General features: G+C 47.4%; 1 protein-coding gene and 1 long non-coding RNA gene across 2 annotated transcripts in view; both read left to right on the plus strand.

Annotated features, from left to right (window-relative positions):
- The first annotated feature begins 60 nt into the window (after positions 1-60).
- Positions 61-4,282, plus strand: LOC133352740 (uncharacterized). Its single transcript, XR_009756299.1, has 4 exons — positions 61-192; positions 925-951; positions 2,154-2,296; positions 3,893-4,282. It is a non-coding gene; the product is annotated as an uncharacterized LOC133352740 (long non-coding RNA).
- A 4,821-nt stretch (positions 4,283-9,103) lies between these two features.
- STPG2 (sperm tail PG-rich repeat containing 2) overlaps positions 9,104-27,569 on the plus strand; it is a 28,879-nt gene continuing 10,413 nt past the window's right edge. The window contains exons 1-10 of the mRNA XM_061568590.1: positions 9,104-9,147; positions 10,116-10,196; positions 12,715-12,817; positions 13,775-13,881; positions 14,520-14,648; positions 15,024-15,188; positions 16,566-16,672; positions 17,971-18,085; positions 19,352-19,447; positions 22,383-22,527. Coding sequence (XP_061424574.1) covers positions 10,146-10,196; positions 12,715-12,817; positions 13,775-13,881; positions 14,520-14,648; positions 15,024-15,188; positions 16,566-16,672; positions 17,971-18,085; positions 19,352-19,447; positions 22,383-22,527 — 1,018 coding nt within the window. The 5' untranslated portion in view covers positions 9,104-9,147; positions 10,116-10,145. The remainder of the gene's footprint in view (positions 9,148-10,115; positions 10,197-12,714; positions 12,818-13,774; positions 13,882-14,519; positions 14,649-15,023; positions 15,189-16,565; positions 16,673-17,970; positions 18,086-19,351; positions 19,448-22,382; positions 22,528-27,569) is intronic.

A 27,569-nucleotide genomic window follows, 5' to 3' on the forward strand; every position in this document is an offset into this window, starting at 1 on the left:
AGTGACGGGCGAGATTGATCCCACGTGACGTGCTGCTCGCCGCGGTTCACTTCCACGAAAGAGGGCAGTGACGCCGGGCAAGGGGGATGCTTAAATATCAGAGGCGAGGGGAGACGCAGCTACAGCAGCAGTGACAGCCACAGAAGCAGCAGCAGCCACAGCAGCAGCAGCGACAGCAGCTACAGCAGCAGTGTGCGTGTAATATTGTGTGTGTGTGTAATATTGTGCGTGTGATATTGTGTGTGTGATATTGTGTGTGTGTAATATTGTGTGTGTGTAATATTGTGTGTGTGTGTAATATTGGGTGTGATATTGTGTGTGTGATATTGTGTGTGTGTGATACTGTGTGTGTGATATTGTGTGTGTAATATTGTGTGTGTGTAATATTGTGCGTGTGATATTGTGTGCGTGTAATATTGTTTGTATGTGCAATATTGTCTGTGCATATGTAATAGTGTGTGTGTAATATTGTCAGTGTACTAGTGTGTGTGTTAGAGTCGTGTTAGTAGCGATTAACAGGCTGCGCTACGAACCCGGCGGCACGAGTTCGATTCTCGTTCACGGCCAACACCAGTGACGATTATCTGAACTGGTCCTGAGCTTCCCCTAGGTCGACTCAGCCACAAATGAGTACCTTGTGGTATCTAAACATCGCCACGAGGGAGACAAGGCGGCTGGACGTGGTGCTGGCCACCCACCCCCTCGTGTGCCATTCCAGCCTTCGTAGATGCTCGCTAACAGCACTTGCCCCCACAGTCTGTTTAACGCTTTGAGGGGAGATCTGTGTCTTTGTGTAGTAACGTGGGGAGCGGTAGGGTAGTGGTTAGCGCTACGCTGCGCTACGAGCCCGTCGACCCGAGTGATTGTCGCATTATCCCTACAGCTGTCTCACAGTCGCCTTGTTATCTTCTGCGCGCTCAACAGAAACATAATGGGAGCTTCAGGATCGAGGTAACTGCCCATACCCTCCCCATCATCTCCCGCGCACACGCACTGCTTCGTAGCCTCACGATGCCTCTCCGATCTCCACTTCCAACTCCCTCTCCTCCTCTCCGCTCCCCTCAACGTCGGCCTTTGGTGCTAAACTGACTTCTTGCTCCATCGGGAGTCGTCCGCACTGTTCCCTCCCGCTGTCCCGCGCCTGGTATACAGGAGGTCGTGGGCTCGATCTCGACTCTGTCGCCTGCTGCTGTATATTTGGAGAATGTATCCCTCTCTCCCCGTGGTCGCGTGGATTTTTCAGAGTCCTCCGGTTTTCCCCTCAACATTTAGAATCAACATCACGCGTTTTGAGTATTTGGTTGCTGTCAATGTCCACGTGATGGTAAGCCACTTCGTTGAGCTATCAATTGTGACCAGGTCGCTTCTGAAAAAAGCGCTCTACGGTGTAGCTCAGTTGGGCCTTACCTGGTAAAATAAAGGTAGTTTCGTTTTAGTTGCGTGTCTCATGGACTCTCGCCAGACTTTGCGGACTTCCAAAAGAATCGTGCTCGTTTAACGACAGCCGATGCGAAAGAAAGTTCGACGTGCCTACACACACACACCTACACACATACACACCTACACACATACACACCTACACACCTACACACATACACACATACACCCCTACACACATACACACCTACACACCTACACAAAGACAAAGATCCCCCGTATAGCCTTAACAGACTGTAGGGGCAAGTGCTGTTAGCGAGCACCTATGAAGGCCGGCACGGCACACGAGGGGGTGGGTGGCCAACACCACGCCTGATCGCCTTTGTCTCCCCAGTGGCGATGTTTACACACCGCACCAGGTACTCATTTAAGGCTGAGTCGACCTAGGGGAGGCCCAGGACCGGTTCAGATAATCGTCACTGGTGTTAGCCGTGAGCGGGAATCGAACACACGTACACACCTACACACCTACACATATACACACCTACACACATACACACATACACACCTACACACATACACACATACACCCCTACACATACACACCTATACACCTACACACATACATACACACCTACACACATACACACCTACATACACACATACATACACACCTACACACATACACACTTACACACTTAAGCACATACACACCTACACACAATCCTCGCGGATTTCAATGCAGGTCAACAAAACAGAACCGCGTGCGCGTGCAGCAGTCCAACCTTGGACGACGTCGGATTCACCACCAGCGGTGTCCGCAGCGGATCGTCCGCTTCCGGGTGGCACTCGTCTGAAGCGAAGAGCAGCGGTGGAGGAGTCTCCTCCGGGAGCACCTTTTCCAAGATCCAGCAGATGGGTGAGTATCACCAAGCAACAGAGTACAGCCCCGAGAGCTGAGAAGCTCCTCTTCAGGGTGGGGGGACTCGGGCGGCTAACATCAAAGTATTCCACGATTACACCAAACACAAACATCCCCGTATAGCCTTCACAAACTCTTTGGGCAAGTGCTGTTAGCGAGCACTTATGAAGGCCGGCACGGCTCACGAGGGGGTGGGTGGCCAGCACCACGTACGGCCGCTTTTGTCTCCCCAGTTGCGATGTTTACGTATCGCACCAGGTACTCATTTGAGGCTGAGTTGACCCAGATAATCGTCACTGGTGTTGGTTGCTGTAAGCGGGAATCGAACTCGGGTCGCCTCGTTCACAGTGCAGCACGCTCACCTCTACAGCTCCCCACAATTACACAACCTCACACACACTCACTCGCCCACTTACACACTCACCCACATACCCACACACCCATTCACCCACTCACTCACGCATTCACTCACTCACCTCCCCACACATTACTCGCCCACTAACTCACCCACCCACTCACTCATCTACCCACTTCACCACTCATCCACCCACCACTCACTCACCCACCCACTCACTCATCTACCCACTTCACCACTCATCCACCCACCACTCACTCACCCACCCACTCACTCATCTACCCACTTCACCACTCATCCACCCGTCACTCACCCACCCACTCACTCATCTACCCACTTCACCACTCATCCACCCACTACTCACTCACCCACCCACTCACTCATCTACCCACTTCACCACTCATCCACCCACCACTCACTCACCCACACACTCACTCACGCACTGCAGTCAGAATCAAGAGTGTATTTCCCCGATTAAAGCCGTAGAGACAAGAATGTATTTTTGAAGGGCGACTCGGTCGGCATACAACATAAAAGCATTCCACAATTACATATTTTGAAAATCAAGCATAGTTAATGATAATAGCAATTGTTGTATAATTACACTTAAACTTTAGTGACTTTAATAGAGTGGGTTTAAATGAAGACAGAGATGGCAGAATGGAGATGCTTAGAGACGACACTGGGTGGTTCCAAACACTTTGGGGCAACAGTTGCATTAAATTCCGTTGAACCAAATTGTGTGCACATTCTGAGAACTATAAATAGACAATCGTACGCGCGTCGCAGCCACGGTGGCAAGATGTTAACAACTGTCATACAGGAGGTCGTGGGTTCGATCCCGACCCTGACACTTGTTGTATATTAGAAGTTTTGCAAATGCTCTGGTGTTTCCCTCCACATTTAGAATTAACATGCGTTTAGAATAAGCTATTTGGCTGCAATACATTCCCACGTGATAAGCCACTTCGTTGAGCTATTCTTTGTTGCCAGGTCGTATCTAAAAACAGCTATTTCGCTCAGTGGGTCTTACCTGGCCAAATAAAAAAAAGTGAATAGTTCCATAGTTTTTCTGAGAAATAGCGATGTTAATTATTTTTTTCCCAATCACAATTGGGGCCCACAATATTATGTCTGCCCTATTTGCTGCCGCTTTATCGTGCTGGATGTGTCTGTACAGTAAGGACTTCCGTCTGCAGTTGCTTGAGTTTGATTCCCGTATCAACCCTCTCTTCCAGGTGCTTCCGGGAAAAAATAAGTGAGATGGAAGCGTCGCATCCAACCTGTTGGGTCCAGCAGGCTCCTATGGAAAGGATGCAGATCTCTGTGGTTGACATTCAAATACGCATGCCTAATCTTCTCATGAAAATCGATGTTTTATTGGACGCATCAATGTGTTATTGTTTAAAAAATGGGGGTGAGACAGATGTTTGAGAACGCCGTGGCGTGAGCCTGGATAAGTGGATGGGAAGTGGATGGGAAGCAGCTGCTGCGGATTTGTGATGTGACCTGTGAAGACGGAGGAGGTGAAAACATCTCGGCAGGGATTTTGACGAATGCACTACATTACTGAAATCGTGTGGTACTACGATATTTTCAAACGTGAATAAATCACAATCTATCAACGATCTTCGTTGTTACGAGTATTATTATGTTCTGCTGCAGGAGGCTCGTGACTCACGCATATGTGATGGCGGGGCCCCCTTCTAACCCGCCCCGACTGGATGTCTGTGACAAAAAGAGCTTCATAGCTAATCGGATTTATCACGGATAAATACAGATTCTGATTCTCGTCATGCAGAAGTTTGTCGTGATTTTTCAGTTGCCACCTACTGTGACAATCATTGTCATCGTCAGCCCTGATCAATCCACCATCACCTACAATCTTGTAATGTAATACAAATCTGCACACTGCCTACACGGGATATGGTTTCACGTCTTCATTGCTCGGTGAACATCCTCGTGGATGCGTCGGCTGCAACTCCATCATCGTTCTTCACCTGTTGGCCATCAACCCCTCGACCAACATGGCCTGCTCATGCCACTTTGCCTTCCTCTTTAGTCCACAGCCCTTCCTCTTAGTGTGTCTGTGCGTCTCTACGTGCGTCTACGTGTCTTTGCGTCTGTGTCTCTGTGAGTGTATTCGTATCTGTGTATGTCTGTGAGCCGTGTCTGCCTACATATCTGTGTGTCTATCCGTATCTCTGTGTCTCCATGTTTATGTATATATCTGTGTCTCTGTGCGTGTGTGTGTCCGAGGCTCTTTGCCCAAATGCGCATGCGCGACCGAGGGAGTTGGGAGGGCCGGGGCTGGTGGCTGACGGTGTCATCTGCCGCGCTGCGCGAGGGCGGCAGGTGTGGAGAGGGGCGGGGGCGGCAGGTGGGCTGGAGGGTTGAGGCGCGTCCCTCGCCTGGGGCTCACCTGGGGCTCACCGGCGGATCACCGGTGTCCTCACCTCTGCGTGCCGCGGCACACCGGTCGAGCGGTTGCCACTTCTTGTTGACGTTCGCAGTTCGTGATTCCAGCGGCCGCACTGATTAATACTGCGGGTGTAATAATAATGATGACAACTATAAATGTATAACGAATAATAGGTTTTACCCTTTCTGGCAATAAATCCGCAGGTGTTTAGATGTGCAAACACAAAACACACTCATTGCAAGGAATCAAGTCTGCACTAACCACACGTACTTGTGGAAAAACATGCAAACCAACATGCTCTGCTATTAATGTATGCATTGTCTTTAAAACACATTGGCCTGCACCAGAGACAGCCTTTTTTACAGCCTTATCTCACCAACTGTGTTAGACCAGAGAACGCCAAAAGACAAACAACACAAAAACAATGCAAGTATAAAATTAAAAGCTCTTGTTGAGCTGTCTTCTTCTTTCGTATGGTTGATGTAGATACAGAGCAACAACTACGATTTCACATTCAGGTGGTCACGCCGGATAACCTCGTCAGGAGCTGGAGCGAAGTGCATCGTCGAGATGTCTCCTTCGTATCTACGGGTCGTGGCATTGTATCGTCATACGTTGACCTGTTCTTGATGACCACAGTCGCACACTACTGGAGGGTTTTTAGTATTTTCCATTTGTGCATCAGGTATCCACAATCTACCATGGTTTGTGCGGATGCGATTTCAAACTATTAAACTATTTAAATTGTTCCTGGTAAGGCCCACTTAGCTATATACAGCTCTTTTTCAGAAGTGACCTGGCCAAAAATGATTTCACAACGAAGTGGCTTATCACGTGGACATTTATAGCAGCCAAATGCATGATCATTCTAAATGTGGAGGGGAAAACCGGAGGACCTGGAGAAAAATCCACGCGACCACCGAGAAAGAGAGACACACAAACTCCAAATATACAGCAGCAGGTGTCAGGGTGGGTATCGAACCCACGACCTCCTGTAGACCAGGCGAGGTAGTCAACATCTCATAGCCACCGTGGCGCCCTTTAGAGTGGACCATAAGCTTCGTGGAATATCAAACCCACGGGAGTTGAGCAGTTACATAAGTTATATATTTTACTCTTTGGTTCTTTCGGTAAAGTCACGTAGGTAGAAAAATTAAATACAAATAAATCACGACGTTTCGATCGCAACACAAGCGATCGTCCTCATGCGAAACAAAACTACATAGAACTGCTGAACAGCAACCCCTTGTTGCAGCAGCTCTCCCCCTATGCTGTCCAGCAGTTATACTGCTGGATTTTTGTTTCGCCTTGTGTTGCGATCGAAACGTCGTGATTTATTTGTATTTTATTTTATTTTTCTACCTACGTGACTTTACCGAAATAACCAAAGAGTATTGATTCCTGCAGTCACGAAAGCTTCAAATCAAGATTGAAGTTATATATGTTATATAAGTTATATAACTGCTATACGGGAGATATTTAATACACCGTATTAAGTAACGTGGCAGCTCAACTCGTTATGGGGGCGTGGACGGTGAAGTGGCCCCGCCCAGGGACCGCAGGGGGAGGGGCGCCAGGCAGGGTGAGGGGGGGTGGTTGGCATGGCGACCCCGAGTCACAGCGAGAGGGAAGCAGCGGCAGGTGACGCACGCAGCCCCACACAGACACTCTCCTCTCTACACAGACACACACACAGACACACACACACAGACACACACACACAGACACACACACAGACACTCTCCTCTCTACACAGACAGACAGACACACACACACAAACACACACAGACACACACACAGACAATCTCTACACATACACATACACTCTCCTCTCTACACAGACACACAGACAGACACACACACACAGACAATCTCTACACACACAGACACCCACACAGACACTCTCCTCTCTACACAGACACAGACACACATAGACACTCTCCTCTCTACACAGACACACACACAGACACACACAACACACAGACACACACAGACACACACACAAACACACACAGACACTCTCCTCTCTACACAGACACAGACACACATAGATACTCTCCTCTCTACACAGACACACACACACAGACACTCACACAGACACACACACAGACACTCTCCTCTCTACACAGACACAGACACACATAGATACTCTCCTCTCTACACAGACACACACACAGACACACACACAGACACACACAGACACTCTCCTCTCTACACAGACAGACAGACACACACACACAAACACACACAGACACACACACAGACAATCTCTACACATACACTCTCCTCTCTACACAGACACACAGACAGACACACACACACAGACAATCTCTACACACACAGACACACACACAGACACTCTCCTCTCTACACAGACCAGAGGTCGCAAACGGGTCTTGATTCCTTACCCGTACCCGGCCGCGCCAGGCCGTACCCGTACCCAGCCGGGTACGGGTAGGGTACGGGTATCGGGTACCTGATTGCGACCTCTGGGATGAAGCCATGTTGCAGGCGCGGGTGGGTTGATTCTAGGAACTTGAATTGTGAGAAGAGACAAGACGTTGGGAAATGAGTGACAAACGGTGACTCACCAGTGACTCACGGCCTACCCGTACCCGGCCGCACCAGGGTCGCAAACGGGTAGCCGATACCCGGCCGGGTACGGGTAGCCGGGTATCGGGTAGGGTACGGGTATCGGGTACCCGGTTGCGACCTCTGACACAGACACACACACACATACACACACAGACATTCTCCTCTCTACATACACAGCGCACACATAAAACACTGCACACACACACATAGCACGCGTTATACACACACAGCATACACAAACAGCACGCTATACACACACACACAGCGCACACATACAACACTGCACACACACACATAGCACGCGTTACAAACTCGGGACCAGGGCCCGATTCAGGCCTAAGCAGCGGCGAGGAGACGATGTCAGCTCCCTCGCCGGGTCGACTACAGGAGGTCGTGGGTTCGACCCCGACCCTGACGCCTGCTGCTGCTGCTGTGTATTTAGAGTTTGCGTGTCTCTCTCTCCGTGGTCGAGTGGATTTTTCTCCGGGTCCTCCGGGTTTTCCCACCACGTTTAGCAGAGGTGGGACAAAGTCATTGTTATGCAAGTCCAAGTCGAGTCTGAAGTCATCAAATTCATGACTCGAGTCTGACTCGAGTCCAAGTCACATGACTCGAGTCCACACCTCTGACGTTTAGAATCAGGCATTTAGAGTATTTGGCTGCTGGCTTACATGATAAGCCACTTCGTTGAGCTATCATTTGTTACCAGGTCGCTTCTGAAAGAGAGCTGTATAGCTCAGTTGGCCTTACCTGGTAAAATAAAAACATCCTTTCGTTTTAAAGTTCCTGTTCACCATTGTGCAACTGTACACGTGTCGAGTTCGTGCGGGTGCACGGTTAGGGTTGAGTGATGTGGGGGGAACACGAAGGGGGGCAAGGGAACACGCCCATAGATATTATTAGAGAGGGTTGCTGTCAAGGAAGGCGAGAAATAGAGGGGATAGGGGATTGGGGGAAACCCCCAGACAGAAACAGAACATTAATTCCCCAGGTGGCGTTTCAGATGCGCTTCTGCGGCCGTCTGGAACGCTCTTCCATCTGATATGAAGCAACCACTGGAAGCTGTGCACTTTTAAATCATCCAGATTGGAAACTCATTGGTATAGAACTGTTTTTTGTGTTTAGTTTGTTGTCCTTCCACTCCCTCCACCCTCGCACCTCAGATTAGTATGGTTGGCTACGTACGGTGCGAAAAAAGTTCAACATCCATACGAGAGGGCGCGACGTAAATCAAAGCGATTTACGATGGGGTAGGTGGAGGCGAGTGGTGAGAGGCGACGGATAACGAGGAAGGACGGGCGATGCTGTCAGCGACGTGAGTGTGGGGTGGAGGCTGACGGCGGCATGGAAAACGAAGCGACGACGTCTATCTGCGAAACGACGTCAACGAGGGAGACGTGAATCGGGTGAGAGAAGAGGAGAGAGGGTACAGAAGGGGGTGGGATACAACGCGAAGCGGCTCCAGGGAAGACAACGGTTAGTCGCTACCAACACAGTGGCCGCGTGGGTGCTGTGTGGAACAATAACGTCGCCTTCCCGGCTGGGCGACTCGCGTGTACTCATGGGCATACAGTAGGGTGGGTAGCATAATACATAGTGTAATATTACAATGTATAGTCTAAGGTGGTGTATAGTAATGCAGTATATAATTTAATGTTGGGTTTGTCTATGGCAGTATATAGTACGGGGTAGATCCGTGTGATGTAAGGAAAAAGTTTAGCTGGAGGCATATTATATTTTTTGCGACGTAGAATTGTAATGTATGACTTACTGTTAGTAGCTCAGCTTATTGGAGAGTATACTTAGTATATTGACGATATTGATGTAGTTTATATTTTAGTTTTTTTTTTACGTGGTGATTTGGCTGCTGCAATCTCCTTACTATTAAAATTCCTTCCCTTTATTACTGCTAACCCTACTTCCTTCCTTTGTTGCTGCTAATCCTACATAATGCACGGGCATAATATGACTTTGAGACCCCCCCACCTCCTACGCATTTCACAAAAAGTGACTAATCCCGTTGTTGCATTTCCCATAATATGCTAAATTCCTGTTGATATGCGAATTCCTTTGTCAAGGCTCCCTCCTCCTCTAACCCAGCTTAAATATACGCTGCCAAGCTTGGTGGTGTTCATTCAGACGCTGTCTTTCCGACAGACCTGTTCTTCACCTGCGGACGGCTGCTTGCGTTGTGGCCGAAACGTCGTGAGAATTGTATTTAATGTTTTATTTTTATTATTTTATTATTTCCCTTCTACGTGACTTTACCGAAAGAACCAAGAAGATGAATCCCTGCAGTCACGAAAGTTTTACATCGCAATTTTTTATTTAATACATATTTTTTTCAAGTTGCGCATTTTGATGTGACGTCACATTTCTCAACCCCCCCCCTCCCCCCCTCGTCACACATCGTCACAAATGTCTAACCCCCCTTCCCCCCCTAGGTGCGTGACGTCATTTATGGACGGCCCCTTATGAAAACACGTGCTAAGGGGGAACAGACTGTACGCGTACAACAATATAGCGTGAGTGTTGAGGTGCACACACTTGCAGCCCTTAGTTGAGCCATTGCCTTCCCAATGCCGTGCAGCTCATGGGTGTTATTTGACCATACTTCACCTCGCTGGCCATCACGTCATTGTTGATGTCTGTATAATACACTAGCGGGAAGTACCCGGCATTGCCCGGGTCTTAAAAACATTTCAAAACTACTCTTAAAAATCTAACAGCAGTGCGTACTGACTGTGGTGGCACCTGCTATGATTACAGCAGTGCATTCTGTGGTGGTACCTGCTATGATTACAGCAGTGCATACTGTGGTGGTACCTGCTATGATTACAGCAGTGCATACTGTGGTGGTACCTCCTATGATTACAGCAGTGCATACTGTGGTGGTACCTGCGTCACTGCAGCAGTGCATACTGTGGTGGTACCTGCTATGATTACAGCAGTGCATGCCGACTGTGGTGGTACCTGCTATCACTACAGTAGTACATGCTGACTCTATAGCAGTATTTATCGACTGTATAGCACGAAGTACTCACCGGACAAGAGTGGTGTGGTGAGGCCTAGTCTCGTGCAGAGCCTCTGGCCTCGCCTAGATTGTCCAGCCGGCCGAGGTGGCACCTTGGCAGGCTGGGCTGCTATCCCTGACCCGCCTATAGTGGTAGCATCTAGCGACTATATAGTAGTAATAACTGCACGCATCGGTTGGGGGGGGCATCACACAGTGAAGAATTAACGTCAGTGTTTAGTGTATTTTTATAGCATTTTTTACGCGAAAGAAAATGTCTCCCACCGAGGGCGTGCGACTTGGCATGGGCCGTCCACCCCACCAAAGGCGCGTGAGTTGTTATGGTCCGTGCACGCGTCACAAATAAATAAATAAAAGGGAAGCGCACAAAAATCGCACAAAATCGCTAATTAAACAAATTTAAAGTTGACGGATGTGAAAAAGGAATAGCGCTTGCTTACGACGGGGCTTACGGCGTGGTACCTGGCTATTTTTATTTACGTCAACCCCACCGTTGGAGAGCCAAGCACATGACCACACACAAACCCACACACAAACCCCGACACAAACCTACACGCAAATTTTGACTTATATATATAGAAAATAGCGTGCACCACTCCATGTGCACTGCAGAGTGCGTGACCATACATGTATACTATAGAGCAGTGGTTCTCAACCTGATACCTTTTTGCCAGTATCAAAGTCTGGTCTGACACTGGTGTGACAAGGCCCTAAAGAAGGCTGTCTCTAGTGTAGGCCAATCAGTTTCAAAGACAATGCATATGTAGTGCCATTGTTAGGCTGTATGTATATTCACCATTGACCCTTACCTGCAGTAGCAGACATGTGTCAACAGGGGGTGGTAGACAGGCTAGGTGGGATGAGTCGGGCCCTTGGGCCACCAGGGACCCCAGACCCCAAGAGGAGGGCTGGGGGGATGCCGTCATGTTCCAGGGCTCCCCAGAGAGTTCCAGAAGGAAGGTGTGGCTAGGGGCAGAGAGATTCTGGAGTGAGTATAAAAGCCGGACCCCTGAACGGGTCCGGCAGTCCTCGTCCACCTGAAGACCCGAAGAGCCCAGTGGGCAGAACCCGAACCCCTGGCTAGGGTCGGGTTCAGAACATAAGCAGTGTAGGGTTAGCGCTATAACCAGAGTGAGGGCACGTTAGTCCAGAGGGGCTACCTCCTTAGGGTGTAAGGGGCCGTTACCCCTTTGTGTTATGTACCTGTAGTTACAATAAACGGGTTGCCTCTAAAGAACCGTCTCTCCTCGTATTGGACCCACTACACATGTATTATGACCAGAGCATGTTTGTTTGCGTGTTCAACGCAAGTACGTGTGGTTAATGCAGACATGATTCCTTGCAAAGGTTTATATTTTTTGAACATTTTAACACCTGTTTTATTGCCAGAAAGTGTAAAACCAATTCTTATTTATCATGGTTCTCAACCTGTTTCGGCTACTAATGTGTTACCCCTCTTCTTAAATTTTGTTTGAACCGAGTAACCCCCCCTTGCCTGACCCAACGTGGTTCTGAGAAATAAATATATGAATAATGAACATCAATATTTTAACCAATTGTACATTTTGTGAGGTATCCTAACTAGCTGCTAGTAACTGCAAGGTAATAAACAAATAATACACGCTTGCTGGTTACTTGAATAGAGGGTTATTTTTGCTGGTTACTCTTAGAAACTGAATTGTTTACGATCACTGAGTTCAGAAAGGTATTCTATATCGTTCTAGGTTATCATGTAGTTATTTTATATTGGAAGATTCGTACATGATTATTCACCAAGGACTCATGATATTAATTTCACGCATGTACAAATCACCTCACCGACCCCCTGGGACATTGCTACGTACCTCCAGGGGTCCGCGTTACCCCCGGTTGAGAACCACCGTTATAGTGCGTATGACGAGTAAATGAAAGTCTCCATAGATGTACATTCCACTACATCTATAACAACCTCCTTGCTCTCTCCTAGGTCGAGTCAGCCACACAACAAACCCTCTCTTTGTGGGTTTCAGATGCACGGGCGGGCGCCGCGCGTGACGTCACTCCCCGCGGGGGGCACGGCCCCCACCCTCGGGCCCGGCAGCTATGACATCACAAAGGGGTGCCCTTCACGTGGTGAGGATGTGTGGGGGGGGGGGGGGTGGCGACATTCGTCAAGTTGCTGTTCCTACGATCGATTGGCGGTGTCTGCTTCGTGTTTTCTTTTCAAGCCCCCGAAATCGTGGCTCTGAGTTGCCTCATAGCAGGCAGCTGTGTCCGTTGGTTGATGTCGTCCAGACGTGACTATTTTGGCGGTTGTTGTGAAGTGTGTTTTGTAGAAGTGATTGAAATACACAACTTGAAACGTTAAGCTATAAATTAAATAAAAACATGTTTAATTGTAGTTTAATAGAATGTGTGGTGGCCGATCTAGTTGGCCGTTATAGTTGTTGATTTGTCCTCGAATCAAGAGTCCCAGTTCCGTAGTTGTCAGTGATTGGAGTGATTGTTGTTTTGTCTGTGGGGCAATGTGGTTGTGCCCACGTTTCTCGTTTTCTGTCTCACAGGGGAAGAGAGAAAGGAAAATTGGGGCAATTCAGAGAATGGCTGAACCTTGCTAAGGCTCCTATCTATAGAAATGGATTCTAAGCGTAGCCACGGTTAACGAGGTGACCTGACACGCATCATTTAAATTGGACCCAAGGTGAAAAGCAGAGTCTGTTTTACAGCGACTGTGCTACGAACCTTGCAACCCGAGTTCGATTCCCGCCCGCGGCCACCAATGCCCGTGATTATTATCTGAACCGGTCCTGGTCCTCTCCTAGGTTTAATCAGCCACAAATGAGTATCCTGGGCAGTGTGCAAACATCACCGCTAGGGAGACAAAGGTGGCCGGGCGTGGTGCTTGCCGCCCACCCCCTCGTGTGCCCTTCCGACCTTCATAGGTGCTCGCTAACAGTACTTGTCCCAATAGTTTGTGAAGGCTATACGGGGGATGTTTGTATTTGTTTGTTGTAGAGGGTGTATTTGTTGTTGTAAAGGTGTGGTTATTGTTGAAGAAGGTGTGGCCGTTTTTTGTTGTTTTCTTATCAGATCCGGGATTTGCTCCATTCCTGTCTCTGACATCACGTGACCCTTTGACCCCACGTGATCTGCTCTCCCGACCTGGGCCTGGACACTACGACCTCCACTGTGCTCAGGTCGTGCGGTTAAGGTTTCAAGGTTTAATCCAACAATTCATGGGTAGAGGCGAATGTTATACTGTACTTGGAATTAAACTGCCAAGTGTGATATGTTGCAGTATGGTTTGTTTGATGCTCAGAGAGAGCCAGTGCCGTTTGTGTTGGGTAGTACAATGCCACTTTGGTAGTTTTTAAGTTATCTCCGACATTGACTTCCTATGTGTTTGTCATAACGCGGTAATTAAGTAAAAGTTAGCAGAGTTCCAGACTGTTAACACATGACAATGGGTTCTTTTTTAGATTAAATAAAGTTACGAATTAATGACTTGCACGGGACTCAGGTCACAAACATGCTCGCGAGCACAAATGTGGTTGTGGAAATGCAGCACCATAGAGGATGCATGGACTGCCATAGTACCAATGTACCTACCCAGGTACCATAGATTCAATCATTGAGGACACTATCATTAGGTCACTAATAAGGCTGTTTCAAAAAATGTCAGCGTGATATGATCATTGTCATGTGTCTTTAGTTTTTACAATTACATTGCCACACATTGTCTGGACAGGGCAGGTCATGAATCCGCAGATGGTAAATATTAATAGGTGAATCGATCAGGGCATTCATGAGTTCAATGGATCATGTGTGTGTGCAGAAGTGGCAGGGTCGGGGAGACGGAGCCTTCGGGAGCCATTCAGAGCGCTTTATTCATCAAGTCAGCGATGGACCTGGGCCAGGACAATATGAGGTCACGACCCAAGATCCTGATCACGTGACCAAGCCGGTGAGGAGGAGGGAGACGTGGGGAGGAGGAGGAAAACACACGGGGGAGAAAGATGGAGACATAAGCAGGACAGAAACATTGGGTGGAGGAAAACAAAGAGGAGGACAGAAATACAGGGATAAGGGAGACATGGAGTGGAGGACATGACACAGGAGGAAGAGGAGTGGGAGAAGGATAGAAGCACAGACATGGTGCGGTGGAGGGGGGTGAGGGGGGAGGAGACACAGGGAGGAGGCACGAAGACATGGGGGACTGGAAGAGGAGGGAGGCATTGTTCATGTTGTGTGATCGGTGATGTACGTATGTGTTGTGAACTTCTTTCGCACAGTACGTAGCCAACCATGCTAATCAGAGGCGATGTCGTTATGGTTGTAGGTGGTGGGTGCATCCCCCCATCCTCCCCGCCCCCCTGCCCCTCCCTCCATTCCCTGCCCCTTTCAGAGTCACGGCTACCGGGAGTCAAACACTGGCAGGGGACTCAAAGCGATTGCGGCACCAGAGACCGATAGCAGTCTGGGACCGGCCTTCTACTGCCCTCAAGTAAACAGCAACAACAAAAACAATGACAAGTATCTCTCAAAAGCCAAACTTCACGTCCAGCTATTCTGATATTACTTTGGTCCCTTTCCTCTTACCCACTCATCATTGCTAATGATATTATTAGCTTCTGTATTTACCTTTTCCTGTTTCTTCAGAAAAATGTTACAAAATATAAAATAAAATCCGAGGCTCCCACAAAGCCATGCAGGAGGGCTTGTGGCACAGTTTGGTGCGAGCTATACTCGCGTGCGGTCGTGTCACTGCAGTTCTATTCCACGAGTACAATGTCTTTAAAAACAACGGCACTATGCCTCTCTAAATTAAATTAATGCTGAGCCGCTTGCCCGTTCTGAGACTCAGCGATGAAGGGAACACCCACCCAGCAACTTGCAGACGTCTTGGGATGGGAAAAATGTAAGAATCCATTGAATCTCCTCTTCTCGATTCTCCAATCACTGCTCCATTCATTGTTTCATCACCCACCCCTTTGGTGACAAAAATGTAAGAATCCATTGAATTTCCTCTTCTCGATTCTCCAATCACTGCTCCATTCATTGTTTCATCAACCACCCCTTTGGTAACAGACAATATCCAATTCATCACTCTCAACACCATTTTACCTGCCACTTTTAGCACCCATCATCTCTCATAATTCCGTTTCTCCCTACCAACCCAACTCCTTCCAGGTCCCCACACCTCCTTCGTATGTATGGATGTTAAACTTCTTTTGCACCGTATGTAGCCAACAGTGTTAATTTTCCCCGTGGTCGGGTTTATTTTTTTCCGGGTGCCCTGTTTTTTTCTGTCCACAATTAGAATGAACATGTATTTAAATATATTTCCACGTGATAAGCAACTTCGTTGAGCTAGCATTTGTGGCCAGGTTGCTTCTGATAAAGAGCTACGCAGCTCAGTGGGCCTTACCTCGTGAAAAAAAAAATAGTTTTACAGTTTCTGGAAAACTTTTCAACCAACTTACTGTCAATAGGAGTACATTCCTGCCGCTGCCCTTGTGCCCCGGAATTCCTTCTTCCCACGAATGTTAAACTGTTGTTGTTGTTGCTGCTGCTCCATAATATAGGTTTTTGGGTTAGAGTATGTAGTGTCTGCCTGATGATGCTGGTTGTAATTACTGCTGAAACGTCATACTTGAATTGTAAATGTTGTGGGTTTAATCTCCAACACACCGGTGTGGTGAATTAGTAACGAACTGGCATGTTCTTTTAAGTGAAAAACCTTACTAATTGGCTGTGTCGGGTGCTGGTGGGCTTAACGGCACATTTATATTTACACGATCTAACCCAAAAACCTATATTATGTATAATATTGGTCGCGACAGCCTACGTGTTGCCACTGATGCTGTTTTTGTTATTGCAGGTAGTGGAGGCCATTCGTGGTTGTGCCCCATTTGCCCGGTCTTGTTCGGCACGATTCTCTTTCAAGGCAAGGGAAGGGCCTGGGCCTGGACAATATGAGCCCCACAGGTGCCACCAAACTTACAGTCATTCAGAAGGAACCGGTCAAACCAGCAATCACAATGGCAAAACACACACCATAAAAAAACACAAAAAATATAAGCATTCGACTTACAAACTCGAACATTCGATTTACAAACTTTCAGAGATACAAACAAACCTGTCCGTATGTCCAGTTGCCTGTTCGGACTGAGAGTCATAAGTTGAACCACCGTGCAATAGATGGCGGTGGTGGAATCTACATCTGCAGAATGCACATAACCAGTGGCATCTACATCTACAGTGTTTAGTATCATGCTGTACAACATATTTGGAATCGACAAGAGTAAAGTTGGACTTACGAACATATCGACTTATGACCAGACCTCTGGAACCGAACTCGTTCGTAAGTAGAGGAGTCCTATATTCACAACTTACAAAAACAATTACAACAACGAAACAACCACAACAATTAGCACCACAGCTAAATAACGTAAACATAAATGTATGTTGAACTTTTTTCGCACCGTACGTAGCCAACTGTAATAATCGGAAGTGTGGGAAATAAATATGACTTTATGACTTGCAATAGGTATCTATTTGGTGTTTGAACCTCTTTGCACCTCCTGTTTGATTTCCGGAAGGGGTATGCCGATTAAATTTTTTCAGCATTTGCTACTAGTAAAAAGGGTACCATATATCGTATAAATTAGAAATGCATGTAAAGTAAAACCCCAGCTAGTTGGACGTGGCATACCAGAAATCTGCATTGAGCTGCACTGGGATTGGTTAATCAAAAATATTCACCGCTGAATCTCGGAACTCGAACGCGGTTAGGGTTAATTTGATTTAGAGAGGCATCACGTCGTTGTTTTAAAAGACGTTGTAGTCACCGCAGAGAACCGTAGCGACACGACCGCCACACTTTATGATAGCTGGCACCAAACTGTGCTACACACCCTCCTGCATGGCCTTGTGGGAGCCTGGGTACCAATTAAGTTATTTCATTTCAGTGTACGTACACGTACGTACACGTACGTCATCTGAATTGGAAAGGGTTAAGCTGCCTGATGTGATTCTGGCTGCCACCTGATGATGCTGGTTGTACTTACTGGTGAAACGTCATATTCGGATTGTAAATATTGTGGGTTTACTCTCCAACACCCTGGCGTGCTGAACTAGTAACGAACTGGCATGTCTTTGTTTAAGTGACAAATCGTACTAATTGGTTGTGTCGGGTGCTGGCGGGTTTAACGACATATTTATATTTACGCGATCTAACCCCAAAAATAAACCTGTTATGCCTTACGTGACTCCGCTGGTCCCAGGGTGCAGGCGCCAAGGCCTCTGAACGTGAATGTCATAAATCAGGTGGGCGAAGGGAGACGAGTTCTCTTTGTGAATCAGCAGCAGCAGCAGCAGAGTCTGCAGAAAGTCATGCAGGTAAGCAACTCTATTTGGGTTCATGTTGGCCAGGTGGCGCTTTCCTCTGTACTGTGATTGCGTCTCTTTTTTGTCTCACTTATATTGTTTTCTAATGTATTTTGTCTCATGTTTCTGTCTCAGTTATACTTTTTTTATATGTTTTTAGGTCTTGTGTGTAATATCATGAGTTATGTCCCTTGCTGTACTGTCTTTATTGTTCTGTTTTGTTTGTGTTTCTAGGTCTTAATGGTTTTATTACCTTGTTTCTCACTGGTTCTGTATCATATGTACCATCTCTTGCTTCCACTATGAATCATATTGGCTGTAAAAACCTACGTGTTAAGTGTTCACAACGAATACGAGTTTATCTTTATTTGCACCCTCCCACCTCCGATTAGCACGGTTGGCTATGTATGGTGCGAAAGAAGTTCAACATATATATTTGTACTTTATGACTGATTCATAATGTTCGACTCTTTGTTTACTTAATGTGCATGGGCCTGAGTACAGGAAAAGCAAATTAAACCTATGTAGCGGGCTGCCTGCTCAACCACTGGACCCTAATAACCAAGCATTTATTTTTTGGTTTGGACGTGAAGTTCGGGTGAGAACTCATTTCTTGAGAAGTGCTTTTTGTGTTTAGTTTGTTGTCCTTCCCCCGCACCTCTGATTAGCGCGGATGGCTACGTACGGTGCGAAAGAACTTCGACATATGTACACAGAAACCTCCCACACGCAGAAACTAATTTTAAAACGTTATTTTTAATTAAAAAGTTAACAAAAATATAACCTCACCAATAATATAACCTAACGCTGTGCTATTACTGCATGTGCTCGCCAGAGGACATGATGTTACCATACATCAGTGGTTCTTCACAAATGTTCAGAGGGGGGCCACTTTCGCCTATAAGACATCATCAGTGTGAGGGCCGCCACACATTTTAAGCCATTGGGGGTTTGACAGCACGATGATGGTGGGGGGTGTTCTCACCATTTGTGTATTGTTGGGGGTCCGCACGTCAGGAGCCGCACTTAACGCCACCAGGGGCCGCTAGTGGCCCGCGGGGCCTTGTAATGAAGAACGCCGATTTGGTGAGGGTAATGTGATCTCGTGTGAGAGAGAGGTAGGGATATCTTGAGCGAGTTTTGCACAGGTGGCTGGCTACCAGCTTTGAGTAAGTCGTTCAGCACACGGGCCCCAAGGTTGTGCGTATGACGGACAGGCCTTAATCGTGACCGCTGCGCTTCGGTTAATCGTGGATGTTGTTTTGTGCGCTTACGCAGCGGCATTCCCCAGGACCTGGAAGCTATGACATATGCGAGGATTTCTATCGGAGCAGATCTAGTGGTGGGACGGCATCTTTCCTCTCTCACACCAAGGTGAGGACAGAAAAAAAAAAACTAATATTCGTGACCAAACAACGACTTTGTAAAAATACCTTCAACGGGTAACACTTGCGCAGTTAAAACTACAACCACACCGGGTGAAGTAAGACGACGGAAAACGTACGGTTTCTGTTGAGTTGTGTTGTTGAGCTGTGCTTTGGTGTTTCTTTCGGTAGTTGTAGTCGCGCAGCGCTTGGCGGTGGTGGTTGTTGAAGTTGTGGTTGTGGTTCTAATGGTTGTGCTGGAATACCTCGATATGCGAAGTTTAAGTATAACGAACTTTGGATTCATTACCGTTATTTTAATGGGGAAAAAGGTAAAATAATAAATAACTTTCATCAATAAATATTCAATTTGTCAGTCTCTAGTGGAATATAAATGAGAATAAAAGTACGTTTTTTTACTAAGTTTATTTTATCAATGTCTGTTTTTTATTTGATACCATACAGTATAAATAATATGTTATTTTCAATCTAAATTGTCTTTTTTTCAATATGAATGGTAAGTTCTAAAATGTTTATTCGTGTAGTTTTAAATATTAAGGTATGAAGGCTGGGAACACATCATCATCCTACTAATGTTATACATTACTCAATATATGTATATGAAGTTTCAAAATACGAATGAAGCTCCAGGAACGCATTTACTTCATATATCGAGGTATTACTGTCATTGTTGTGGTTGTGGCTTTTGTTGTAATTGATGTCTGTGTAATTACAGGGTGCCACCTATTGGCCAGGAGGGGTAATCAAGGGTATAGGCGTGTTATATAATGACCAACTAGAAGGGGGCGTATCTGGGTTAAAGATAAAAGGCAGGGTCAGTCGGGAAGCTCTGGGAACCTCGAAGGTTCTAGAAGGGGGCCTGGCCACGCCGGGAAGTGTATAGAGGGGACGGAACCGAAGGTTCGGGGCTGTTGCGGGGTCCCGGGTCGTGGCTGCGTCGCTGCTCGCCGTCATCTCTCTTCGTAGTCCGGTCGCATGGCCGATCTTCTGCATGGCTCCCATCGTCGTCATTGCTACATCGTCAGCCAGCTATGTAGTTAGACGCCGACGATGGGGCTGTGTAGAAAGGTCGGCTGTGTGTAGCTATGTAGATACGTTTCTATATATTGCCCAGTGTTGGTGCTCAAGTATGAGAAATAAATAAGAAGCCCTCTACACGTTGTGTCTAGGAAGTCGTTCCTTATATATGTATGTACAGTATGTTGAACTTCTTTCGCACCGTACGTAAAAAACCGTGCTAATCGGAGGTGCGGGGGAAGGACAACAAACTAAGCACAAAATGCAGTTCCAAGCAAATGCGTTTTCAATCTCGATGATTTCAAAGTGCACAGCTCCAGTGGCTCCCTAATATCGGAAAGGAAGAGCATTCCAGACAAGCGTAGATGCTCATCTGAAGTGACCATCTTTGTTCGATGGTTGGCCAAAAGTCACCTCTGCGTGGATGACGGGAGTTCACACGATGGTTGTTGAGGTAGTTGTGGTTAATGCCGTCGGGGTTGATGTCATGTTAGTTGTTCGAGGTTGTTGCTGTCGTTTTTATAAATGGTCCTTGTCATGTTTGTAGCTGTGGTAGTAGGCATGGTTGTGGTTGATGTTGTTGCGATAGTTGTCATGTCAGTTGTTTTAATTGTAGGTCTTGTAGAAGTTGTGGTAGTTGCTACAAGTAGTGATTGCTTTTGTTGTAGTCATTGTGGTTGTAGGGAAAGGGAGGTCTGTACCGCCCTACTCAACACGCTGCCGCCGCGACCCTCACCAGGACAAGCTGAGAAACGAACGAACAAAATTGTCGTCGTGTTTATTGGAGTTGCTGTGGTTGTTGTAGTTATCGCCATTATAGTTGTTGCGCTTGTATTTGCAGTAGCAGTGGTTGTTGCAGTTGTTACAGTGGTTGTGGTGCTGTGGTTGTGGATGTAGTAGTTGCTGTAGTTGTGATCGCTGGTGTGGGTGCTGTAGGTGTTGTTGTTGTAGTAGTAGTAGTTATCATTGCAGTGGTAGTTGTAATAGTGTTTGTACTTGTCGCAGCTGTTGTTGCAGTGGTGTGGGTAGTTGTTGGAGTTGTGTTTATGTTGTGGTTTTTGTGGATGCATAATATGTATTGCAGCGGTTGTGGTAGTTGTTATGGTTGTAATCGTGGTTGTTTGTTGTGGTTGTGGTAGTTTTAGTCAAGGTTGCATTGTGGTCAGAGTAAATTGTAATGGTTGTGGCAGTTGTTCTGGTAGTTGTGCTTGTATGAGTTGTGGATGTTGGGCTAAAATCCCGCTCACAGCCAACACCAGTGACGATTTCTGAACTAGTCCTGGGCCTCCCCGAGGTCGACTCAGTCTCAAATGAGTGCGCTGAGTAAACATCACCACTCGGGAGACAAAGGCGGCCGGGGTGGTTTTGGCCACTCACCCCTCGTTTGCTGTGCTGGCCTTCATCGGTGCCCCCTAACAGTACTTGCCCCAACAGTCTGTTAAAGCTATATGGGGGATTTTTTGTCTTTTGTCTTGTAGTGGTTGTGGGGAGCGGTGGTGTAGCGGTTATCACGCTGCGCTACGAACCAGGCGACCCGAGTTCGATTCCCGCTCACGGCCAACACCAGTGACTATTATCTGAACTGGTTCTAGGCCTCCCCTAGGTCGACTCAGGCTGAAATAAGTACCTGGTGTGGTGTGTAAACATCGCCACTGGGGAGACAAAGGCGGTCGGGGGTGGTGCTCGCCATCCATCCCCTCGTGTGCCATGCAGGCCTTCATTGGTGCTCGTGAACAGCACTGGGCTATACTGCAGATCTTTGTCTCTTGTTGTTGCAGTTGCTGTGGTTATAATTGTTATAGAAATGTCTGTAGTAATTGTAACGGTCGCAGTAGTTGTAGTAGTTGTAGTAGTGGTGTATATTGTTATTGTTGTTGCAGTGGTTGTGGTTGTTGTGGTTGTTGTAGAGGTTCACAAGTCGCATGAGCTCCACTCCCAGCCCTGCCTCCTACTCCGTCATCACGGAAACCAGAGCTGTCACTGCAGCAACCAAGTCGACCCCGTTTAGCCAATCAGGGGCGAGGTTCCAACAACCACAGCAACAAACACCAGGTAACAAAAACGACCAGACAGCCACAACATTACCGAATCAAAACACTAAAACGCCACAACTGTAACACTCAAACATGAATAATGCCACAGCAGCAACACGCAACACCGTGACACTGCAAGCACAACAGAGACCAAACAGCAACATTCGTTCAGTCGTGGCCTTTAAAATAGAGGTATCAATCTTGACTTAAAGCTTTCATGATTGCAGGAATTCATATTCTTTGGGTCTTTGGGTAAAGTCACGTAGATAGTTTTTTTACCTATTTACGTGACTTTACTGAAAGACCCAAAGAATAGAGGTATCACTCAATGACACATTTAGGAACCACCTCGACGTTAATTATGCAGAAACAAAATCCTCAGACACCTGCTCAATGCAATTCACCTGCAATAACAAGAGGCACCAACCCATGCAGGCACCAACCCATGCAATCGGCGAAGATGCAACATGCATACCTTCACTTCAACCGATACACAGATCAAAACGTCCATCTTATGTGACGCACCATATGTACGTATGTTGAACTTCTTTTGCACCGTACATAGCCAACAGTGCTAATCGGAGGTACGGGGAAAGGACAACAAACTAAACACAACCCCCACCTCCGCCTCTGATCTCGAATCCTGATGGGGTTCAACAATGATGACGCCATCCTGCACGGGAGCTGGTGGATGCCTTCACTAGTCTGGCAAATCGCCCGTAGATGCTGAATGTAATTACCAGCGAAACGTCGTACTCAAATTGTAAATGTTGTGGATCCAGTCTTCTAAAGTAGTGAACTATTTGTCTTTTGTCAACGTGACACATTTTTTACTGATTGGCCGTGTCGGGTCGTGGAGGGTTGCGACACATTGATAAACAACGCGATCTAACCCAAAAACCTTTATTATGAGTACACGCAAACAACTATAGGTCTATTTGAACCTCCACAAATCAGGTTTATTGCAGTGCGTGCCTCGGCGCTAGATTTGTCTAACATTTTTCTGTCAACTCTGCGGCGTAAATTATGTCCAAATCAGTGGCTCGTCACTTCAAGAGCGTCGGCCATAGCCCCAGTGGATGTTGGCGAGTGACCTTGGTAATGTTCCATGGAATGATGTGGTTCGAGAGGATACAGAGCTGAGTGGACTTGGCAATGATGACCAGTACCAGCAGTGTCAAGATCGGCCTCTGGATAGTCGCCTCATGAAGGATGCTCCTGGGCATTTGGAGGCAGTCTCCCTCCAGCAACAATGGAAGGCAGAGGAGCAACGCTCACTACAACGAGTGGAGCGCTGGGCGGCTAAAACACAGAAAGTTGGCACAGTAGAGGGCACAGGTGGTGCATTTGTCAGTCATCTCAGTTAGTCAACCCATGGCACCTGGGTCTGTCCCGTGACCTGCCAGCAGGCGTTCGATGCTTCACGTGGTCTTAAAGTGCACATAGCCTGGCACAAGTGCCGTGGTCGTGTCACTGCCACGTAGTGGCGAATTAGGGTTGTTAGTAATGTACGACTGGTGGCAGGTGTGTATACATCTAACCGTGTGTGTTATGACAAGCGTGTATGTAGCCCATACGATGCTCGTGACGTCACTCCACATCGACCAGCCCCCCTCATTAATATTCATGAGCAGGTGACGTCCTCCAAATGGACACCCCCCCCACCCCTCATTAATAATCATGAGTGGGTAACGCCACTCAATATGGAGTACTCCCCCCCAGCGGGGTGGTGGCTTAGCGGTCGTTGCACACTTGAAAATTAAAGAACTCTATCTACCGATGGCTCCCGCCACCTTCGAGGTCCAGTCCGTATCCCTCACTACTAACAACGAGTGCTTTTCCATCATTTCCATCTATCGCCCTCCAGATGGCAGCATCAATACCTTCTTAAACGAGCTTCGGAATTCCTATATCTGATTCCTAACCCATCTCACAGGCTCGTGCTTACAGGTGACTTTAATTGCTGGTTCTGGAACCTGACCAGCATCGACGCATCACTGCACTGGGAGTTTTCCAAACTGGTTACTCCGACCACCGCCTCATACTTTTTTCCCTCCAAATTCTCAAGCCAATCACCATCAAATTCACCCGCAACTCGCGTAATTTCAAAGGTATCGAGTTTTCTGCTTTACGCCACCTCCTTGCAAACTCGTCTTCAATGTTATTCCCATCATCGGATCCAACCATCTGCGCTCTCCAACTAGAAGCTGACATGAGGGCGGCGCTGGACAAACTAGCTCCATTAAAATCACGAACCGCTAGGCAGTCTTCTCACGACACTCACTGGCTCTCAAGAGACGCCATCATTGCTAAGCGAACCAGGAGGCGCCTTGAAAGTATCGCATCCCGCAGTGGTCTACCTGCTGATCGACTTGCTTACAGAGTCACCTGCAGGAAAACTAACAAACTGATCCTAGTCTCACGTTCCTCCTACATTGAAGAACGCATCAAAAAAGCAACCGGAAAACCGGGCATTCTATGGAAAACCCTCAAAGATCTTCTACATCCTGGTAGCACCATGGTCACTCACTGAAACTTGCCACCTCTTTTAATACTTACTTCACTAACAAGCTAATCACCGTCGCAAACTCGTGCATGTCTATTCACACATCCATTGTACCCCGCTCAAGTTACCTGAAATTGTAAGCACTCACCCAGTCACTCTTCTAATTACGCTAAAGCCGGTGTCTACAAAAGACGTTTTCTCTTTAATTGAATCACTTCAATTTAAGTCATCTCCACTCGACGTGCTCCCAGGTTCCTTGTTCAAGCAATGTGCTCCGGAACTCGCCATCATGATCAGGAACATCACAAATGCCTCATTATCTATGGGGTGTCTTCCATCCAACCTCAAATCTGGCCTGGTTTCTCCCTTGTTAAAGAAACCAAGTCTCGACCCGGATGACCCATCTAGTTATCGTCCCATCACTAATCTCTTGAACCTCTCTAAACTCCTTGAACGACTTGCCCTCGCCCAGCTACAACCACACCTCACCTCCTCCGCAAACTACTGCTGCTTCCAGTCAGCTTACCGTCAAAACTACTCCACAGAAACAGCACTCACTAGAGTGCTCGATGACATTTTAACGATCATTGATTCCGGCTCAACTGTTGCACTTGTAAGTCTGGACATTTTGTCAGCCTTCGACACCATCAACCACTCGCTCCTTACTTCTCTCCTGAAATCCGACTTCGGTATTTGTGGCTCAGCAGTCAAGTGGATAGCTTCGTACCTTTTTGACCGGCAATCTTCAGTCAGGGTGGGCATGTCCACATCGCCTGAAACAATAGCATTATGCGGGGTTCCCCAGGGCTCTGTACTAGGTCCCCTGCTCTTCACAGCCTACACTTCCCCGATTGGCCGGCTCATCGCAAGCTTCGGTGTTAAGCATCACTCATACGCAGATGACACTATTCTATTCACCGCCATCGATTCTAGCAATGCATCTGGATTCGAGAGGCTCTCAGAATGTACCACCGCCTTGCAACAATGGTTCACTGCACACAACCTAGCCCTTAATCCAAAAAAGTCAGTGGCCATCATGTTAGGTACCAAGCAACGTCTCAATTCATCAGCACTCCCAACACACATACACATCTTCGGTCACAGCATCAGGTTCACCGACCACTTCAGCTACCTCGGTGTCATCCTAGATTCAACTTTATCCTTCGACCGTCAAACCAACCATATCATCAGTTCATGTAACTTTCACCTGAAGGCTCTCAGACACCTACGTCCTCTCATCTCCACTGAAATTGCCAACACATTGGCATGTTGCATAGTTGGGTCTCGCCTTGACTATTGCAACTCCGTCCTAGTCCGGACCTCCGCTGGCAACCTAAAGAAACTTCAAAGACTACAAAACAACCTAGCACGCGTCGTCATTGGCCACACTCATCCCTGTCTCGACTCACTAGCCTGTCTCCGTGCTCTCAACTGGCTACCCATCGCCAGTAGGGTCATATCAGAGGTCGCAATCGGGTACTCGATACCCGTACCCTAGCCGATACCCGGCTACCCGTACCCGGCTGGGTACGGGTAGCCGGGTACCCGTTTGCGACCCTGGTGCGGCCGGGTATGGGTACGGGTAGGCCGTGAGTCACTGGTGAGTAACCGTTTGTCACTCATTTCTCAACGTCTTGTCTCTTCTCACAATTCAAGTTCCTAGAATCAACCCACCCGCGCCTGCAACATCGCTTCATCCCAGAGGTCGCAATCGGGTACCCGATACCCGTACCCTACCCGATACCCGGCTACCCGTACCCGGCCGGGTATCAGGTACGGGTACCTGTACCCGATACCCAGCCAGGTACGGGTAGCTGTTTGCGACCCTGGTGCGGCCGGGTACGGGTAAGGAATCAAAACCCGTTTGCGACCTCTGGGTCATATACAAGATCGCCTGCCTCTGCCACAATACCTTCATATCTGCCTGTCCACCGTACCTTTCTTCATTATTGACAACTTGCAGCTCAGCACACGGCAGATGCCTACGCAGCGCGACTCACGACCTCCTCTTGATACCAAGATCCAGGATGGTCATGTCTATGCACCGCTTCTCGGTGGCAGCCCCAACAGTCTGGAACGATATCCCGCTGCACATTCACAGCATCACCTCAATCGCCTCTTTCAAGAGAGACTTAAAAACTCACCTCTACAATCATGCTTTCGAGCGACTCTGAGTTTGGCTCAGCGCCTCTGAGTTGCGGCCATTACGTCTGCAAATTTGCTCACGTTATAAATGTAATTATTATTATTAAAGATCTACATTTTTTTCAAGATACCATAGTTACTAAAAGTTAATTTTAAATGTTGAAAAAATCCTAAAAAATTATTTTAAAAAATCTATGAAGGATTCTACAAATATCCAAAAATATAGCTAAAAGATCACGATACATATATGGAAAGATTTGGAAAACATAACCGTGAATGTGCAAACGATCTAGTTGTTCCTGCAGAGGAACAACTGCAGAGGAACAACTACAATTTCACATTCAGGTGGTCAAGCCAGATAACCGCGTCAGGAGTAGCGGAGTGTATATTGTATTTGCGGATCGAGGCAT

Source organism: Lethenteron reissneri, chromosome 5 (genome assembly GCF_015708825.2).
Source record: "Lethenteron reissneri isolate LAM-NWPU_2019-01 chromosome 5, ASM1570882v1, whole genome shotgun sequence".
NCBI lineage: Eukaryota > Metazoa > Chordata > Hyperoartia > Petromyzontiformes > Petromyzontidae > Lethenteron > Lethenteron reissneri.